The sequence below is a fragment of the Schistocerca cancellata genome, chromosome 1 (genome assembly GCF_023864275.1).
Source record: "Schistocerca cancellata isolate TAMUIC-IGC-003103 chromosome 1, iqSchCanc2.1, whole genome shotgun sequence".
NCBI classification, from domain to species: domain Eukaryota; kingdom Metazoa; phylum Arthropoda; class Insecta; order Orthoptera; family Acrididae; genus Schistocerca; species Schistocerca cancellata.
In genome coordinates, this window is record NC_064626.1 from 593,391,071 (window position 1) to 593,412,225 (window position 21,155).

Here is a 21,155-nt window from a genome sequence, read left to right on the forward strand (position 1 = left end):
TGGAGTTAGCTTTTGGTGTTATTTAGTGTTTGATTATGAAACGGAACGGAGGTACAGGATGTAAACTTTTGGCTGGAGTGTGATATTTTGGCCCACAGCTTCCCTCTGAAATCTGAGTTATGGTGGCAGACTGATCTGCAGCGTAGCTAGAGTTCGAGATTGGTTCACATCGTCGTAGCACTCCCCAGTAAGAAAACCAAGAGCTATGCCTGCTATCGACTTTCATATCAGACATAAATGGCATGTGGAGCTCCGCAGTTTCCACTCCTACTATTCACCATCGAACCATTAAACCACTAGAAATATATTTGCACCATTGTGGTAGTGAACCGTTCACAAAGTACACTGTTTCAGAGACATTGGCCCGATCCATTCCATCCATCCCCCTCAACCTGAATACCAGTGTTTCTCTCTGTTCCCTACTCGGATAAATCCCTTCCGTTACGCGCGAGAGCATTGAGCTAAAACCGTACAGAAAGGTTGTACATAAGCTTTCACTCCCTGTATTTTACCACTGCTACGTTCAGAATTTCATAGAGTGTATTTCAATCAACATTCTCAAAAGCTTACTCTAAATGCACTTCCGGGAAGAAATTAGTATACCTGGAAAAACAACGTCAGTTTTGCTCCGATAACGGCATATGCTAATTGGAGGATAGTAGAAGTACTGATAATCGTTTCAGCGGCGTCCGTCAACAGATAGTGTACTGGCATAGCTACCAGAGAGCCATCTTTATCTACCTTGTGATGCTCAGAACCAGAAGGCTCAATGTGGTGCGGACGTGTGAAGCTAGCTGGCAACAATGCCACGGAGATGCGCTCGTGCTTCCTACAGCCAACTGACCCAGTTTGAAAGGGGTGATTGATGGGGTGGTCCCTTCAGAGAATTTCCATGCAAGCTGAGTGCCACGTGAGTTGTGCAATGATGCTGGTATAAATGGTTGCGTGAAAAATCTTACAGCTGTAGACGAGATTCTGGGCGTCCACGCAACACAGACGCCCTCCAGGATCGTCGTATTGTAAGGGTAGCAGTGGTAGACCGCGCAGCTACCAAAGCACATATAAGAGGGTTTGTGAGCCCAGACATGTCAACACGAACTGTTGTGAACGAGCTATTAGCAGTGGGAGTACGGGCACGTACACCTCTAGCCCGTCTTCCGCTCACCCAACAGCATTGACCTGCTCGGCGCGACTGGTGTCGTCAGAGAATCGCTTGGAAGATGGAATGGTGCGTTGTAGTCTTCAGCGATGAAAGCAGGTTCTGCCTTCACGCAAGTGATGGTCGTTTGCAGGTACGAAATAGACCTAGTAAGCACTGTTTCGTAGAGTGCATTCGTCCAAGATACACTGGACAACACTCCTTCAGCTTTGATATTTGTGTAGGAGACGTTTACCAGCGCTCAGTACATGTAGAACGTTGTTAGACCCTCTCTTTTGCCGTTCTTGCCTCAGGAATGTTATGTGTTGTTCCAACAAGATAATGCTCACCCACACACTCTCCATAAAACTCAGCGTGTTCTGCAAGATGTGCAGAAGCTTCCCTGACTAGCATGATCTCTGGCAAGTGACCCTCTACATAGACGAATGTAATGTATTGCGTATACATAGAAAGAAGGATCCTTCATTGTATGATTATATGATAGCGGAACAAACACTGGTAGCAGTTACTTCTGTAAAATATCTGGGAGTATGCGTGCGGAACGATTTGAAGTGGAATGATCATATAAAATTAATTGTTGGTAAGGCGGGTGCCAGGTTGAGATTCATTGGGAGAGTCCTTAGAAAATGTATTCCATCAACAAAGGAGGTTGCTTACAAAACACTCGTTCGACCTATACTTGAGTATTGCTCATCAGTGTGGGATCCGTACCAGGTGGGGTTGACAGAGGAGATAGAGAAGGTCCGAAGAAGAGCGGCGCGTTTCGTCACAGGGTTATTTGGTAAGCGTGATAGCGTTACGGAGATGTTTGGCAGACTCAAGTGGCAGACTCTGCAAGAGAGGCGCTTCGCATCGCGGTGTAGCTTGCTGTCCAGGTTTCGAGAGGTTGAGTTTCTGGATGAGGTATCGAATATATTGCTTTCCCCTACTTATATTTCCCGAGGAGATCACGAATGTAAAATTAGAGAGATTCGAGCGCGCACGGAGGCTTTCCGGTAGTCGTTCTTCCCGCGAACCATATGCGACTGGAACAGGAAAGGGAGGTAATGACAGTGACACGTAAAGTTCCCTCCGCCACACACCGTTGTGTGGCTTGCGGAGTATAAATGTAGATGTAGACTCGTCTCCAATCGAATACGTGTGGGATGTGATGGGGAGAGAAGTGACTCGTGCAGCTCGTCAACCGACAATTCTTACAGAACTACGTGAACACGTCGAGCAGACGTGGCATATCGTTTCCCAGGTCAGTATCAGCCATTCGAACGATCAACTGGATTCCAGAGTCAGCACCCGCATTGTCGCCTGTGGAGGCTACACCACATGGGTGTTTCAACATGGGTCGATACCTGGTACGCCAGAACCGCTTGTGCTTTAGGTCCGTAAATGTGATTATTTCATGTACTCCGTAAGCAATGCTGCTACAACAGATCTTGAGTAAATTGGAAATCCTTAAAAGGGTGTACTACTATTTTCCGGCAGCGCATATCCACTGTAGGTACCACGTGCGTGAGGTAGTCATATGATTGGGACTCGACAGTGACTAGTAGTAAGCAGCACTGTACTTTCAGAAGAGACCGAAGCGATCCGCGGATTCGGAGCAGAGCCCAGACGGCGCTGGCACCAGCGTTGAGGCCAAGTACGCGGAGCGGCTGGCGGGGCGCTGCCGGCAGCAGCTGGAGCGCGGCGCGGACCGCTGCCGCGGCATGTTCCAGGGAGCCTACGACCGCTGCTACCGCACCGTATCCTGGATCGCCGCCTGGCTGCTCTGCTGGCCCATGAAGCTCACCTTCTTCTGCAACATCGCGCAGGGTACGCAGCTCTCCGGCCACATTTCTAATATGCAGAAAACACTGAGCAACCTTCGGACTCAAATATATTCGTAATGATACTTATGATTTTTCGGTTCCTTAATTCATTCGGAAAAAACTCAGCCCTTACAGGATCATTTTGTTCTTCATCTGTATATCGTCTATTCAGACCCCTTTTTCTGCTGATCAGGTAGACGTATCAAGCTGACATTTATGTCAAATACTAAGGCCCACAGTCCCTTGTGGGTGTAAAAACTTCTAAGCTTCTAAGTCGATGCAGTCAAAAGACACGGCCATTTTCGTCGCATACAGCGTGATTCAAAAAGAAAGGCCAGATTTCAGTTGTTTATTACAGAGAAGCTATGAAAGTTAGGCCGGCCGCTGTGGCCGAGCGGTTCTAGGCGCTTCAGTCCGGAACCGCTCTGCTGCTACGGTCGCAGGTTCGAATCCTGCCTCGGGCATGGATGTGTGTGACGTCCTTATGTTAGTTAGGTTTAAGTAGTTCTAAGTCTAGGGGACTGATGACCTCAGATGTTAAGTCCTATAGTGCTTAGCGCCATTTGCACCATGAAAGTTAGAAAAACATTGCGCTTGTCACTGGATAGAGGAAGGTTCGAAGTTTCATGTTCGCACAGACACTATACCGTACACTCAAAATGGGCACCATACGTTTCTCGAGAAACACCGAGTCCGTTACCATTTCATTCCATACATGAATCAACAGGTCCCTGTTTATTGTATCAACAGCTTCAAAAATTCGATTTCTCACCTCTTGAAGATCTGCCGTAGGTGTGACAAAGCCTCTGTCTATTATGTACTCCCGTAGAAAAGGTGTGAGGTGTGATGATGTGGGAGGCCAAAAGCAATGGACAAGATAGTTGTCCGCCTCTTCCAATCCAACGTTTTCGGACGGTGTTGTTAAGATAACGCCGCGCCTCAACATGAAAGTGAGGTGTGGCGCCGTTGTGCTTAAAAGTTAAAACATTGGAAACTCCATGGAAAAAGCAACAAGTTTCGCAGCATTTCCAGATATGACATTCCTGTCACTGTTTCCTCAGCAAAAAAAGAGAGGTCCATAAACTTTGGGAACTGAACTGTCACAAAACACATTCATTTCGGTGAGTCTCTTTCATATTAGACGACGACGCCAGATTTTGTGACACCTAAATTCTTACATTATGGCAGTTTACTTTACTCGATAGATGAAATGTCAGGTAGTCCAAAAAGATGAGTCATGCGCAAAAAGTGACTTTTGTCATATCCTGGAGAACTGAAATGCAAAATTCGTACTTCTGTTATGGTCGCCGGGACGCAATTCCTGCAACAACTGCCATTTGTAAGGCTTCATATGCAGGCCTCGTTTCAGAACACGCCACACCGTTGTTTGACGAGATAAGTTCCTGGCCTGTCCGTCTTATGTACTTCCGATAGTTCCGTGTGGACGCATCTCGTACGCTCTACATCTTCATCAGACCTGCGTGGCCGACCAGTGCTCTGCCTTTTGCATATGCGACCAACTTCCAAGAGTGTTATATGCCAGTCATAAATATGCTTGTATAGTGGCAGCTTCTTGATGAATAGAGGGCGAAATGCACGTTGCACTCGAACAATGGAATGACTTCGTGCAAATTCCAACACACAAAATGATTTCTCTTGTGGTGTAGTCAACATCTTGCTACAGACAAACAATAGCGCAGCTGTGTCAAAACTTTGAACCTTCCCCTATCCAGTGACATGCACACTGTGTTTGTCTTTTATAGTTTGTCTGTAATAAACAATTGAAATCTGTTCTTTCTCTCTGAATCGCTTGGTATTTTGATACTCACAAACTCACTCATCCAAACCTATATATGAACTATTTGTACAGGTTGGTCAGAAAGAGTCTGAAAAGCTGGTAAGAGTGTTTCAGGGTAGGTTGTCCTGAGAAATAACTGTTAAGAAAACAAATTCAGAAAACAAATTCGTTTTGTTGCGCCGTTTCCAATTTAATTAGCACTGAAGTTAGGCTATCAGACCGTTGGACGTCCAGATTCTAGCAACCCACCGGAGACGGTGACGCCAAATGTGTTCTTCGTTTGGTTTCGTACAACCGAACAAGAGTGGAATGCAAGAATTGGACATGGAACGATAATAAGGATCTAACCCGAGCCAAAGGCTGAGCAGTTTCGTGCGCTGTCATCTACGCTATGAGAGCAACTGACACTTACTGCATTGTATTAAGTCAGAAACGGCGCGAAGTATCGGATTTTGTTCTTAACAATTATTTCTCAGCACAATCTACCCTGCAACACCCTTTCAAGCTATTCAAACTTTTCCGACCACCCTTTATATGCGGGATGAAGAAAAAATGCAGCATTTGGCGGTCGGCATGCGATTCCTCATCCTAATGTAAGGCAAAGCTGTATCTAGGAAAACCTACTCCCACCAATAGCTTTAATAAAAAAAAAAACGATTTAAAAAGGAAGGCTCTGACAATTCTCAGATGTTGTAACTGCATGCAGCGTGGTCAAGAACAAGTAGCATGAACACTGTGAACTGATATGCAGACTGGAGACTAGCCGAAGTTCGAGTCGCTTTCGCGCAAAACTTTTTTTCTGTTATGGAATCAAATTGTATCCAGTTTAGATCTCCACGATGCGGTATCTTGTGTATTTATTTTGTTGTTTTTACCTTCATCCAAAACATTAAGACATACCAAGAACTTCTTACAGACGTACACGGCCATATCTTTTCGTCCATAACACACATAAAGCCAATAGAAAACAATAGCGGATATAGTAACTTCAGACGTATCCAGTGAGGTAAAAAAAAACACAATAGGCAGGATACACTAGACTGCACATTGTGCTACGCACAGTAATTCGATTCTGTACGTTTAACGTCCAGGTTTATCTTCGCACAACCGGTACGTACATGTACGAGCAACTTTCACTTTACAGAAGGTGTTCAAAGCGGTCACCTTGCATTTACAAACACTTCGTCACTCGCTTGATCATATTTTGCTTGACCCTACGCCAAACACTTGCATTCACCATTGCCTAAGCGATATGCATGCGAGGTATTAGGTCGTGTACTTTCATGGGTGGAGTACCAGAAACTTATTGCTTTAAGTGTCCCCACAAATAACGGTCTGTGGATTAAGATCCGGGGAACGTTGAGGCCAGAACATTGGACCTCCACGACCAATCAGTTTCCTGGAGAAGCTTCATTTAAGTAGTTACGCAAATTCATTTCGGAGTGAGGCGATGCACCATCCAGCTGAAACCGTAGCTGTCGCCTAAAAACAAGTGGAACTTTTTCCAACGCATCAGGCAAAGTATTGCAAAGAAACATACGATACAGGAGCGCGTTGAATTTGTCTGGCATTAGGTAAGGGCCCAAAAGCCCTCCTCCCACGATTCCAGCCCACAGGTTTATGCCAAAGCGTGCCTGAAAGTCACGTTCACGAGCGATATGTGGGTTGTGTCCCTACCAATAATGGCTCTTGTGGATGTTGAAAATAGCTTCACGAGTGAAGCTAGATTCATCAGTACATAACACGTTATTTGTAAAATGTTATTATCTTCCACTTGGTGCGAAAGCTATTCACAAAACTTTAATCGTCGAATGCAGTCCTCTGGCCGTTGGTGTTGAGTTAACGTGTAATGATATGGACGCAGTTCTTCGTCATACAACACTCAAAAACCAGTCTTCGGAGATATTCAGAACTGTTTTCGAATATCAAGGGCACTTCGCCGAGATGACTGGGGAATGGTTTCCGGAATCGCGCCCTCTTTTTGTGGAGTACGTCTAGTCCATTACTTATGGACGAAGATTACCGGTTTCTCGAAGGCGTTGCTCCAGGTGACGAAAAACATTCTTGTTGGGATGGCACCTTTGAGGATACCGTGCAGCATACGCACGAGCAGCAGCAGCATGTTGGTAATCGGATGTATATACTGCACCAAAAGCATATCGACATATTCATCGGGAGGCCGCCCTACATGAACACGACAGAACTAGTTATGGTAGTGCACTGCGTGGATAGTAGACACAAGCATGCAGTTTAATTGATCTCATTGTCATATGACAGACTATTATCATGTGACAAAGCTATGTCCTGCTTATAAACGACGAGAGCTATGGAATAGACGTCCAAAAGATAAAAAAAGGAACCTGACGAGGATTGGAACCACTCCTCCGTGATGGATGTGGACTTGACGTCCCACCAATTTACTCAGTGAGCTACGACGGCTGGTACGGTAGTGTGGGATGATATATACATGCCTCTCTACATTTCGATGCGCCGCACAACGTGACGGTGTAGCCAGATCCACATTTTCATACGTATGTTTTCAAAATGTACCCGATCTGATTTTGCTAGATAAACTTCTTTCTTGAATCTAGATAAGGAATCGCATGCCGACCTTCAAGTGAGGCATTTTTTCTTCGTCCTGTACACGCTTCCCCGTCACATTAATGTGACCGTATTTTAGAAGCCTGAATAACCATCTTTTGCAGCGCAGACCGCTGCGAGACGTGGAGGATGTTAGGCAGTCAGTTTTTGTAAGGTACCGATGGGGATTTGGGGCCAACCCGACTCCAGTGCTGTGGCCAGCTGCGCTAGCTTTCTCGGCCGAAAACTCATGGCGCAAACAGCCCTATCGAGGTGCTCCCACAATTCTCGAATAGGTTTGGTGGCCAAAGGAGTACAGTAAATTCATCGTTGTGCTTTTCGAACTAAGCACATAAACTACGAGCTGTGTGACATCTTGCATTGTTCTGCTCCAAGATGATGACATGCTGAGGAAAAACAAAGTGCATGTTGGGGTGGACATGGTCCCAATACTCGTGCATACTCGTGTTGATCCATTATGCCTTCTAGAAAGACCAGATCATCCAGGCGATAACGCACCCTCATCCGGCCTGGACCCTTCCGACGATTGTTGCAGATTGTATCATCAGATTTACAAGTATGAAGAACAAAGTAATCTGAGGATTATCACATGAGCGCGCTGATTGACGAGCGTGGTTGGTCAAGCTGTTCATCTTCTTTCTTTTTATCCTCATTTTCCTTTTACGATGAAGGCGAGTTTAGCCCGTTGAACACCTCACGTTTTATCCTTATATCTTTATTACCACGACGTCTTTAGATTACGTCCCCTCAGCCCCCCCCCCCTCCTCCAGGCTAACTACTGGCGTTAGGTATAGTTTTTATGAGTGCCTCCTGTTGTCATAGGTAACTTCATATATAAATTTCTTTACTGGCATAAGCAACCGTGTTCGGTTATTTTTAGGTTTCATCTCCTATTTAGCTCGTCTCTTGTTCTATCCATTCCATTTTTTGATATATGTTGATCCACGGTTGGGAATTTATGGGCTATTTAATCCCGACCCATGTACAAACTTTCTCGTTTTCGTATGCGCATGCGCATTCAAGTAACTTTCCTTGTATTGCGCATGTGCATAGATAGCGGGTCAGGCTTGTAAGTGAGCGACCATTTGTAGCTGCAGTTTGTGGCGGGTCATGGCCCATCGAACATAGGCCGGTGTGAGGTAGAGCGTACACCATTAAGTAGTGGTTTTGACGTTGTACATATGTACTGTTTGTGTTTTCCTTTTCTTTTTCGTTTATAAATGTATAGCTATGTTGTTCTTTTAATCATTGACAAAGGTCTTCTTAGGCACTTGTGGGTTTTATTGTTGTTGCGAAGAAGGTGCAGCTATCTACGACGAAGCCTGGGTTAACACTTAACACTAGGTGCTTTCTTCGCAATCGAGGCGGGTTTTTAGTTTTTTAATATTTTTTAGATAGTTTTTGCACCAGAGAATCACAATTAGGGATTTCTGTCATCAGTCCTCTTTACAGATGAAGCAATCTTTACCAGAACTGCCATCCTCAATCTGCGTAATTGTCATGTGTGGGCTACAGAGGAACTTCGATTCGTCAGCCCCATCTACCGTGGCAACAATGCATTTCTGGACAAACGTTCATAGGACCTGTTTTCCTCCATTTCCTGTCAGGAACCTGTCAATGCAGTTTGTCTGTGCTTTTCTGTAAAAATGTGCGTTTTTCTTTCCTTCTTCACCACCAGTTTTAACTACGATAGCGGGAATTGAAGCCATTAGACAAATTGTTCCTCCCATGTATATTATTTCTCTTTGCTATATATATATATATATATATATATATATATATATATATATGTGTGTGTGTGTGTGTGTGTGAACGCTGAAGGTGAGGGAGAAGAAGAAATAGACAGAGGGGTTGGAGGAAACGGAGATAGAGTGCAAAGGAGGAGATGAAGAGAGAGAGAGAGGCGGGAGGAGGAGACGGACAGAGAAAGGGTGGCGAAAGCGATGGACAGAGAGTGGGCATGAAGGAGGAGGGGATGGGCAAAGAGAGGGAGACGAGGAGACGACAGACACTGGGGCAGAAGGAAATTATGGCGTACATCGCATTCCCATGCATGTTAGAAACGTGTGCTTTCTCTTTTCTTTCTTCTCCATTCAACCAGACGGAGCCAAAGTAACGCGTGGCCGGGTACATTAGGCAACGTGCACATTTTTATCCCTTTCATTTATTGTTACAGACGATACATTTGCTTTAACGCGCGCTGCCTCATTTATAGACGAATAGGGTACCGAATTTTTCGCACATGGGAAATTTGCGAAAATGTAATTCTGCTGAATTCCGTAGCCAGTGAGCTTACCTATGCAGAAAGTTGACCACACTTTAATGAGCAGGTAGATGGAGGGCTCTCTGACGACTAAATGATGTTCCCGGCAGGCACGTGTTCCTGTCTTGATGCAGCGGACTGCGCGGCTGGTCCCGGCGGAGGGTTCGAGTCCTCATTCGGGCATGGGTGTGTGTGTTTGTCCTTAGGATAATTTAGGTTAAGTAGTGTGTAAGCTCAGGGACTGATGGCCTTAGCAGTTAAGTCCTATAAGATTTCACACACATTTTTCTTGATGCAGCGACTGCACTGTTGCGCGAATTTGCAGGTTGGGAAATAACATGTCGTGAGACTTACCGTTAGAACGATCGGCGGGCGGGCCTCCAGCTGGTCATTGGCAGCAGAGCCGGTTCAAGGCCCAAGCGACATAACAAGGGTGTTTGGGGCGTCAAGCGTAAATCGCGAAATTTGTAAACAGGATGTAATAATAGCGGATGTTTTGTTACGAGCCGCCACTGATGTCAGTATCATACTTGAGGTGAACGCTTCTTCAAGAACGACTGTGTCGTCTATCAACCTCAGCCACTCAAACCAATAGCTTGAAGTCAGTCGATTCAGATTAGATTTCGAAAGAATTTGCGAAGTTAAAGGCTAGACAAATTTCATTGTAGCCCTAATGCTTTTATCCAAGGGTAAAATCGGCAGTAAAAGCGCTGAACAACTGTAAGAACTATACATGACTGTGTTAATAGACTATACTACGTTGATACATAAGTTCGTAGGGTTTTTCCATAAGTTTAATAAACACAACAGATACAGATAACTGAGACTCTAATTATTATTATTATTCTGGATTTACAATGTGCGTACATTTTTCCAGCACCTATTCTAGATTACAGTAAGTCACTAATTATTGTTCTCCACTCTTCTCTATTTGTCCATAAATCTTCAGGAATGTTGTTCTTCCTCATTGCTGACTGAACTCCCTGTTTCCATGTATCAGGTGGTCGTCCCCTTTTTCTTCTTCCAATTGGTACCCAGTCGATTATGCATTTTGGTAGCCTTTCCTGTTCCATTCGTCTGATGTGTCCATACCATTTAAGTTGTTTGTGCTCGATGAAATCAATAATTGAATTTTTACATTTCATCTTGTCTCTGATTACTTCATTTCTTATTCTTTCTCGTCTTGATATTCTTGCTGAACGTCTCCAGAAATCCATTTCTGTGGCTAATAATTTTGATTTCAGTTGCCATTTTGTTGTCCACACTTCTGAACCATATGTAATAATGCTCCTAACTATTGTTTTAAAAATCCTTATTTTGTTATCAGTTGTTATGTGTTTGTCCCAGAGAATTCCATTCAATAAAGAGATTGTCGTCTTTCCAGAATTTATTCTTGATCTAATTTCTTTGTCCTGTTTCCCATCATTTGTAATTTTCACACCTAAATATTTATATTCCTCAGTAGCTGTTATTGTTCCCATCCCTTCTTCTAATATTAAGTCTCCATTCACTCCACCAATTACCATGTACTTTGTTTTATTCATGTTTACATTTAGACCTGATTTTTTATATTCTTGAATCAATTTTCTGGTCATATACTCTATGTCCTCATAGTCTTGGGCTATAATCAGTTGGTCATCTGCAAATTGTAACGAGTATATTGTTCTATCATTTATTGGTATTCCCATAGCGTGACATTTTTTCTTCCAATTCTGTAAAGTTACTTCTGTATATATTTTATACAATGTAGGTGAGATGCTACATCCTTGACGTAATCCTTTTGTGACTTGGAATCCATGTGATAGATATTTACCAATTTTTATTTTTGAGACTCTAATCATCCATAATATATTCTTCTTCGCTATTTATAACAGTCTGCCAACGCTGGGGTAAATACTCGATTCCGCGACTCTAGGATCATGTGGTTTTGAGGTGTAGTGTTCGCAGTGCTATTTCATCCGGAAAGAAAGTTACTTGAAGATTGTTTGAAATAGAGAGGAAAAGGCGAAAATTTGAGGGCGCAAGATCAGGTGAATAAGTGGGTGGGGAATGACTTCTCAACTCAACTCTTGTATGGTGTTTCTTGTGATTTTAGCAGAATGCTGGCGGGCGTTATCGTGGATAGCATTACTTCACGCAGACTTCCTGGTCGTTGTTACTCGGTTCGTCTACAAGACGTCTCATTTGTTGACAGTAAATGTCAGTAGCGATGGTTAAAACTCGGAGAAGCAACTCGTAGTACACCACACTGTCGCTGTTCCACCAGATGCACATCATCTTTCGTGCTACGCGCAGGTCTTTGTGCGGCTATTGCTGCTTTGTTTAGGTTCAACCATTTCTTTCTTTTTCTTATGTTAGCGTAAAGACACCATTTATCGCCACCAGTAACGATACAGAATCGGAATGGTCGGTGTTTTTCACGAGTCAATTGATGACGAATAACCAGGGATGCACGTATGCTGATTTTTGTGTTTTTGGCTTAGAGTATGCGGTTCCCATACACCCGATTTTTGAACCGTTCCCACTGCTTGCAAACGTCGCACGATGGTGGAACGATCACAGTTCATCGGTTCTTGAATACACTGATGTGGGTCCTTGTGGATTAAGGCGTTTAAAAGATCTTCATTAAATCCCAGAAGTCTTATTGGACGTCGAGAGTCACTAATGTCAAAACGGTCCTCCTTAAAACGAGAAAACCATTTTTTCAAAATGGTTCAAATGGCTCTGAGCACTATGGGACTTAACATCTGTGGTCATCAGTCCCCTAGAACTTAGAACTACTTAAACCTAACTAACCTAAGGACATCACACACATCCATGCCCGAGGCAGGATTCGAACCTGCGACCGTAGCAGTCGCGCGGTTCCGGACTGCGCACCTAGAACCGCTAGACCACCGCGGCCGCCAAAACCATTTTTTACCGTGCTCTATCCCCATGCACGGAGCAAATGTTTCTGGTTCCCTTTTTTTTCTCTCACCCCTCCACGAACTCAAACAGAAGAATATATCGGAAATGTTACGATTTTTCAACTTGGCACTCCACTTTCTAGCGTCCACAGCGCAATTCACTTTCTCCAAATGACAAAATGACAATACGTAGACTCAAATAACAACAACGGACTACAAATAGCAACCGGAATACCAACATGCAAAACAAAAACGCTACAAACTTGTGCACCAAGCTAGTATCTCTTTCTTATGACACAAAAATTTGCATTTTCCTTTTCAGTTGCTTAAGTAAAACGTTTGACCATGTTTATCAATTTTCAAGTGCTTTCTGTGCAAATTTTCTGTAGTTTAAATCTTACTACCGCGTTTTCTTCACTCGTAACATTCGTCTTACACTGATAGACAGTGTCTTATATTTAACGCCCAATATGAAATCGGATATTTTTTTATATTTTGTAAGTTCCTCCTCCTCTTATTCAAGCTTATTCGTGTATTTTGGAAGTCCGAATTCTGACAGGTAATCAGAATTGATGGTTACGACAGCATGAAGGGCGAACTTAGTTCCTAGGATACACGACCCAGTTCGAAAACGTTCTTAACCGTGTGCCTGCTGACACGCGCCCTATCTACAATTCCCATTATTTTAATCAAAACTCCTACCAAAATACTGTCATTAATGTGAGCAGGTTAAATGAAGTTTACACTCACTTGACTATACTCAGTTTATTGTACTTTAATCACAAGCAAGATTGTCCCTGTAAACCTAATCACATTCGTTCTGGTACTGCATTCATTTTGAATCGCGTTTTCCATTGTCGGCAAGTTTCTTACGATTGTCCATAACTTAACATCATCCTCTGACCATATAAATAATTACAGGTCCACCAATTAATGCCTTTTATTCCGAACCGCGAACTGCGCGCACACTCGTGGTCTTCTCCTTCAGAATGCTCAGGCGAACTGACCCTCTTACGTGCAAAAGTAAACAGCTGATACCAAGATCTCCCATTCTAGAACAACGGGGCTTCTCCATCAGCGACACTAACTCGCTGTATCAAAGGTGCGCAAAGGTAGATTCGATCTGTCTGGGACAGGACCGATATGTGTATCGCTAGAATTTGTACCCCGCTTTCCCCGATGGAAAATAAAATAATTTGCTTTTATGGAATTGCAGAGCTCCATTGTTAACAAGTAACTGAAATTTTATATTTTCACTCTCTCCATTCAGTTTAACTGACACCACATCTTTTTTGAAGCTACACAAAAAAAAACAGTTCCTTTTCAGGAATTACCTTAAATGGAAGCACTGGTGTACGAGGGTGGTTTGAAAAATTCTCAGAATGGAATAGAAAAAAAGTACTTACATCACTGAAACCTTTTTTATTTTTCAGTATAGTCTCCATGTAGATTAATGCACTTGGTCCAACGATATTCCAGTGCCTTCACTCCATCTCGAAAATGAGTTTCCTCCAGGCCTGCAAAATAGTTTTCAACTCCGGTTATCAATTCTTCGTTTGAAGTGACTCTTCGTCCACCAAGAAAAATTTTCAGTTTCGAGAAGACATGGAAGTCTGACGGAGCCATATCAGGTGAATAAGGTGGATGTGGCAACAATTCATACCTTAGTTCGTGTAATTTTGCCATGGCTACGGCACATGTGTGCGGGCGCGCGTCAAGAGACACGGCACCCATCTTGCAGATAATTTTTTAATTTCTAATTCTTCAGTTAAAATGTGATATACCCTTTCAGATGACGTCTTGCAAGCGTGAGCAATTTCACACACTTTCAATCGGCGATCCTCCATAACAATTTTGTGCACTTTTGCAATGATTTCTAGAGTAGTGACTCATCTTGGCCGACCCCTGCGCGGATCATCATCTAAGCTCTCCAGACCAAATTTAAATTCATTTGTCCACTTGAGCAGAGTCACTCAGTGTATTCTGGAAATCGGCATGAACGTCCTTTGCTTTCATACCTTTTTTACGAAGTACTTAATCTCTGCCCGAATCTCGATCTTTTCCATCTTCGCAAATCACCACACGGGAACAACAGAACCACGTCACCGCCACAGCTATCTTCCAAGAGCACCGACGTGGCGCGATGTTACAGGCAACAGTCTAATGAATATCACGTGATCACTCGTTGCTCTAGCGCTGACCTCTCGTGGTGATTCAGAGTACTTTTCAAACCATCCTCGTAAGATTCGGCAATTTATTTGTGTTACAGCATATTACGAAACCCTCTCTATTACTTCAAAAATCCAATCGTTGCTCAACTGCACTTTTCTTAGGTATCATTAGTACTAAGTCAGAGCAGGCATTTTAAGTGAGAGTGAAGTTCGAAATAATCATTGAAATAAAGTACTCATTTTTTTTGCAGCTTTTCGTCGAAAACATATCTTGTTGAAAACATAGTAGGCTAAAAACAATACTTTTGTCTAGGTGGTATGGTCAGGTTGTTACAAGTTTGACAATTTGGACACTGCATGATTAAATTTTTTCGCCATTCCTTTTAATTTCACCATGTCTTATTTCAGTATAGTTTCGCAAATTGGTCTCCATCCTGGCACAAGCCATTCATTTCAACATAACTTCTTCATAATTACTTCTCCCGCTCCATCTGCATAAGAACTACTTGCGCCGTAATAGCCCAATTACTGATGACTCGAAGAAGAACAGAAACACAAGACGTCGCATTTCAGCGCCCTTGTAATACATCGATATTTTACACACGAAGAATTTCATACATCGTTATATTCCTTTCACAAATATTCTGAAATTATTATAGAACAGAAATTAGAGAATGACACTGAGACGATCAAACATGATTACAATTTCGAATTAAATTTCAAGTATGAAAAAATAATTAAGTTTCCTGTAAATTATCTCTCATGTTAATTTCATGTTTTATTTCTGATTATGAAAAATATAATATTAATAAGATATTACAGGGCGTGTGTTATTCCGAATTGCGACGCAAAGTTCCTTCGGACATGCATGCATGTAAGAAAGAACAGGCACTACGGCGTCTACAGCCGTTATGAAATACAAGACGCAAAGTTCCTTAGGACATACATGCCTTTACATCGTAATTTGGAAAACACCGGCTCTGCAGTATCGTATTTATCCACCGACACCGGGAAAGCAACTTTCAAGTAACATGTCTCCCCCCATACGGGGATATACGTAATGGATGTACGTGCACGGATTGTAAAGACATGATTGACGACAATGGGAAGTTTGGGTCTGGCCACGAGTTGCACTCGGATAGCCAAATGATAAGGCGACCGCTCGTGATAAGAAGGAAATCCGGGTTTGAGTCCCGTTCAGGTACAAATTTTCAGAACCGTCATTCCGTTAAGCTGATAGTTGCCCACATTCGTAACTGTGAATCCATTTCTGGTATTATATAATTTTAAGTTGTGTTATCAGAAAAATGTTGGGTCATGTCATCAGTTTCATGTGAGAAACCTACTCTCCAATACGTGACGAAAAGAGGTGCACTAACCGGTTTTTGTGTAGTACTTTTTTGAAATAAAAAGCAGTTATTTTCCACAACTACGATTTTTGAGCCTAAGAAAGTGCAACTAATGTCTGAGAGATCGCGGAGGGAGGGGGAGGGGGGCACTGGGGGCAAGTGATGTGCCGCTTGTGTGGGAAAATGTTTTCGATGTGGCCATGAAGGTGGGCTGCAGTGGCCCGTGGGTCCCTGTCTGTGCATCCCTCGTGTAAATGATAGACAGTAGCCATGTTCCAGATCCGTCCTTTTGCTATTGATACCAAATTAGAAGACTGCCATAATAATGTGGCTCAGCCGTGTACAAGCCGAGATGGCGGCACGTGTGCAGCGCTGGGCGGAGACAGGTGCGCCGAGGCGGGCTCGGTGGTGCCTGCCGGCCTGGGAGACGGCTACAGGGCTCTGCAGCGGTCGGGCCGCGCGCTCACCTCGGGCGCCGGGGACGTCAAGGTCACCTACAGCGTGCGGGCCATCCCTGAAGAGGTGACACCGTCTCTTCCATTCTACGATAACAACCTTGCTATGTCATCCAACAGTCGATGTCGCTAAGCAAATTCACATCACCGGACAAATAGCTACCCACCCCCATAAAAAAGATTTATGCTAAGCGCTTTGTAGCGCTGTGGTTTGTGTGGAGTTGACACCAGGTGGCCACGTGACGGACAGCAGTCAGCAGAAACGTCGGGTGAAATACGAAGTAGTGAATAGGAAAATTTGGAAATTTGTGGTAAGTTCTTATGGGATCAAACTGCTGAGGTCATCGGTCCCTAGACTTACACACTATTAATCTAACTTAAATTAACTTACGCTAAGGACAACATACACACTGTGGTGTGCTTACTGTAAGACCTTCGGTACACACACCATCAGATTATTTGACCTGTCGCTCTAACGAAGTAGGCGAGTGTCAGCAATATGTCTCGTGGTCTTATCCTGGCGTGTTTATCTTCTGCCGTTAGGTCAGACGATAGAAATGCCATTTGCACGCTTAGAGTAGCAGATTGACGGTGACCAACTTTAAACAGAACTTGATTAATTTTCACACAGATTTATTAAAATAATAACAAGCATAAAATTTACTTGACTTGGTTCTGGATGCTATTTACAATTGACAATCTGAAGTTCTTTTGGTATTGGTACGTTAATCTTATTCTCACATATACCTCTGATACTAGACAAAAGTGTCTATACATTTATCTTCAAAAATGGCTCTGAGCGCTAAGCGACCTAACCTCTGAGGTCATCAGTCGTCTAGAACTTAGAACTACTTAAACCTAACTAACCTAAGGACATCACACACATCCATGCCCGAGACAGGACTCGAACCTGCGACCGTAGCGGTCGCTCGGGTCCAGACTGTAGCACCTAGAACCGCACGGCCACTCCGGCCGCCCATTTATCTTCATGGCTATGTACAGGAATATGGTAATCTTATTAGGCGCAGACTTAAACTTGACTATAGACTTGTACAGACAAATGTATAACTCGTACAGATTGGTACAGACTAATGCAGACTGGTACAGACTGGTGCAGACAAATGCAGACTGACTAATCAGAGGTCTGTACACTCGTTATAATACCTCGCGCGTTCATGTATCGCTGTGCGAGTATGACCCGCGAGGAGAAAAGGCTCTACGTTAGCAGCAATCTCATTGGCTGCGTTACATATTAATACGTGGATCGGCGGAAGCAGAATTTGGTCCGTTTCTATGGCAGCGCCATCTCATAGTGCGGAGACGGACGAGTGCTGCGCCTGCGCTGTTGTGCTTAGCGGGGCGCACTCTAGTGGGAAAGTTGTGTATGCGCTGACTACGCGGAACTATGTACACAACACACACCCATGACGGAGGGGGGATTCGAACCTCCGATGGGGGAGCCGCGCGAACTGTGACGAGAGGCCTGAGGCCGCGCAGCTACCTCGTGCGTCAGTGAATAGGACTGTGGCTTTTCACAACATTTATATCTATGTCTACATCTAAATCTACATGACTACTCTGTTATTCACAATTGAATGCCTGGCAGAGGATTCATCGAACCACCTTCAAACTATTTCCCTACCGCTCCGCTATCGAGCAGCGTGCGGGAAAAACGAGCGCTTTAATCTTCCCATGCGAGTTCTCATTTTTCTTATTTTATTACAGTGGACATTTCACCTTCTGAAGACGGATGTCACCAAAATATTTTCGTATTCGGAGAATAAATTTCACGAGAAGATCCAGCCGCAACGGAAAACCCCTTTCTTCAATGTTTGCCACCTCATTTCCTTGCATAATAAAAGGCTTTTTGGCTGCTATGCACCCCTATAAACCTTGTTCACGACGACGTCGTTGCACTGTCGAGACACAGGCTGGAGCTGCTCGCATACTATTTACTTCCTTAGTATTTCATGTGCAGTAAGAGTCCTGTCACATATACACACATGAACTGTTCCTCTCTGTATGATATTACTAGGAGTCATACAGAGAGGATTACTGGGAGTCGGAGTGTAAACTAGCTCGCGTCCGTAGTGGAATATTACACGTGCGCTCCGGGTAACGCTAAATGAGTTAGAACGAATAGGCAGCCAAAGCAGATATTGGATTTCCTTGCTAAAAACTTGCAGACAAATCAAAATCAAACTAGCTTTAAAAAGTAGACCTTTTCGGGACCAACTGATTAAAAGACTTGGCCCTTCAATACGAGTATGCTATTTGAACATAGAAGGCATTAGCCGAGATAAAAGCAAGTACCTGTCTAAACTTTTTGTAGACAATGATATTGACGTAGTTCTAATCCAGGAAACACATGCTCCAACTATGGAAGACCTGCGTTGAAGAGGTAGGATCCATGGGTACGATTTTATGGATGCTACATATCACAGTGTGTATGGTGTTGCCACCTATGTGAGGAGCAATATGGAGCATGCTCGTCTCATTTCGACACATACAGAAAATGAGATCCATTATGTCTCTACGCAAATGGAGGAGACCATTATAAATAATACTTACAAGCCACCAGGTGTGCTATGGCCACTGGATGTTCTGCCAATTACTGACCACCCATCGATCTATGATGAAGATTTTAATAGTCACCACAGTCAATGGAACTATACATGTGACAATGAGTGTGGTGTTGCACTCAACGACTGGGCTGAAAATGAAAATCTATACCTTGATATGACGCCAAGGATTTGGCGAAGAGATTACAACCCCGTCTCTGCTTAGTGCCCCGGGACTGCAGAGGACACCCAGTACCTGTATCCAGAGGGGTCATACCTACATTCCCAAGCAGCCAGCACAAGCTAGTAATCCTCCATATGGGGCTCTCTGTCCCAGTAGCGAGATTTGTACCACAACCCAGATGGAATTTCTGCAGGGCTGATTGGCGGAGTTTAGCTGACCACCTGCACAAATATATCTGTTTTATTCCACCAGAACCAAAAATGTACCCTCGATTCGCCGGAGCTGTTCTTACTGCTGCTAAGAAAAAAAAATGGCCTGAGCACTATGGGACTTAACATCTGAGGTCATCAATCTCCTAAACTTAGAACTACTTAGACCTAAGGACATCACACACATCCACGCCCGAGGCAGGATTCGAACCTGCGACTGTAGCAGCAGCGCGGTTCCGGACTGAAGCGCCTAGAACCACTCCGCCACAGCGGCCGACCGCTGCTAAGAAGTTTATTCCTCGTGGGTACAGAAAGGAATATATACCAGGCTGGAATGAACATTTAAAACAACTTTATGAACAGTATAGCGAAACTGTCGACAGCGATATTGCAGACCACCTCCTCCAAAGGCTTGACACTGGCAGAAGAGTACGATGGTGTGAGATAGTAGAAAATGTAAACTTCAGGCATTCAAGTAGAAAGGCATGGAGCCTTATGCGTAAGCTTGGCGGAGCCTCCAGTAAACCTAAGCAGAAACGTGGTATTTCAGGTAACCAAATCGCTAACCATATAGTCGAAATTTCTAGATCATCCCGTGACAAACTTCTAAAAGCTCAGTGCCCAAACGAATCCAGTTTCTCTTCACCATTTACACTGACTGAATTGGATGAGGCCTTGAAACAAACTAAACATGGTAAAGCACCTGGTCTGGATAATATACACCCGGAATTTCTGATAAACATGGGTAGTGGTGCAAAAAATGGCTGTTCCGCTTCTTCTCCAACATCCTAGATAGTGGTTCACTGCCCAACGAGCTAAAGAGAACACAAATAGTGGCAGTTTTGAAACCAGATAAACCAGCAGACCATCCTCAAAGTTTCAGACCAATTTCCCTTTTGAGCTGTACTTATAGACTCTTGGAGAGGCTCATCTATAACAGAATTAACGGCTTTATCCTGGAACATATGCAAGCTGAGTAACGGCTTTCAGGCCACAGAGAAGTTGCAGCGACCAGGTACTGGCCCTGGCAACTTTCATAGAGGCTAGTTTCCAAGAAAACGTGAAGACATCTGTCACGTTCGTAGACCTAACCGCGGCATGTGACACAGTCTGGAGAAAAGGGATGATATACAAATTACTAAAAACAATCCGATGCCGAAAAACTGTAACTCTCATCAACACCATGATAAACAATAGACATTTTCCCGTGTTTACTTCGGAGAAAATGTGAGCAAGGAGAGGAAATTAAGTACTGGTGTACCACAGGGTTCCATCTTAGCCACCCTATTATTCAACCCACATATCTCCGATCTCCCCAATACCAGGTCAACGAAATTCTGCTACCCGGCCGATATCGCTCTCGCTTGTAGAACCAAGGATCTTGGACAAGCGGAGACAATTCTCACGGAAGATACAAGTAAAACTGAAGTATGTGCATTCCATGGGACAAACAAACAAGCTAATGCGGAGCACAGAGTGAAACTTAACTGTAACACTCTTTGCCATAACAAGTACTCAAAGTACCTTGGGGTCACCCTTGACCGCACCCTTTCATATAGAAAACACCTTGAAAATACTACTGCCAAGATAAAAGCTCGTAACAATATTAATCAAAAATTGTGTAGAATGACATGGGAAGCTTCAGCAAATACCTTGCGCTCATCATCCTTTGCGCTGGTCTTCTCAGGAGCCGA

General features: G+C 43.7%; 1 protein-coding gene across 1 annotated transcript in view; it reads left to right on the plus strand.

Annotated features, from left to right (window-relative positions):
* LOC126088565 (protein sneaky) overlaps nucleotides 1-21,155 on the plus strand; it is a 371,958-nt gene that overhangs the window by 63,825 nt on the left and 286,978 nt on the right. Inside the window, exons 6-7 of the mRNA XM_049906792.1 lie at nucleotides 2,728-2,968; nucleotides 16,423-16,574. Coding sequence (XP_049762749.1) covers nucleotides 2,728-2,968; nucleotides 16,423-16,574 — 393 coding nt within the window. The remainder of the gene's footprint in view (nucleotides 1-2,727; nucleotides 2,969-16,422; nucleotides 16,575-21,155) is intronic.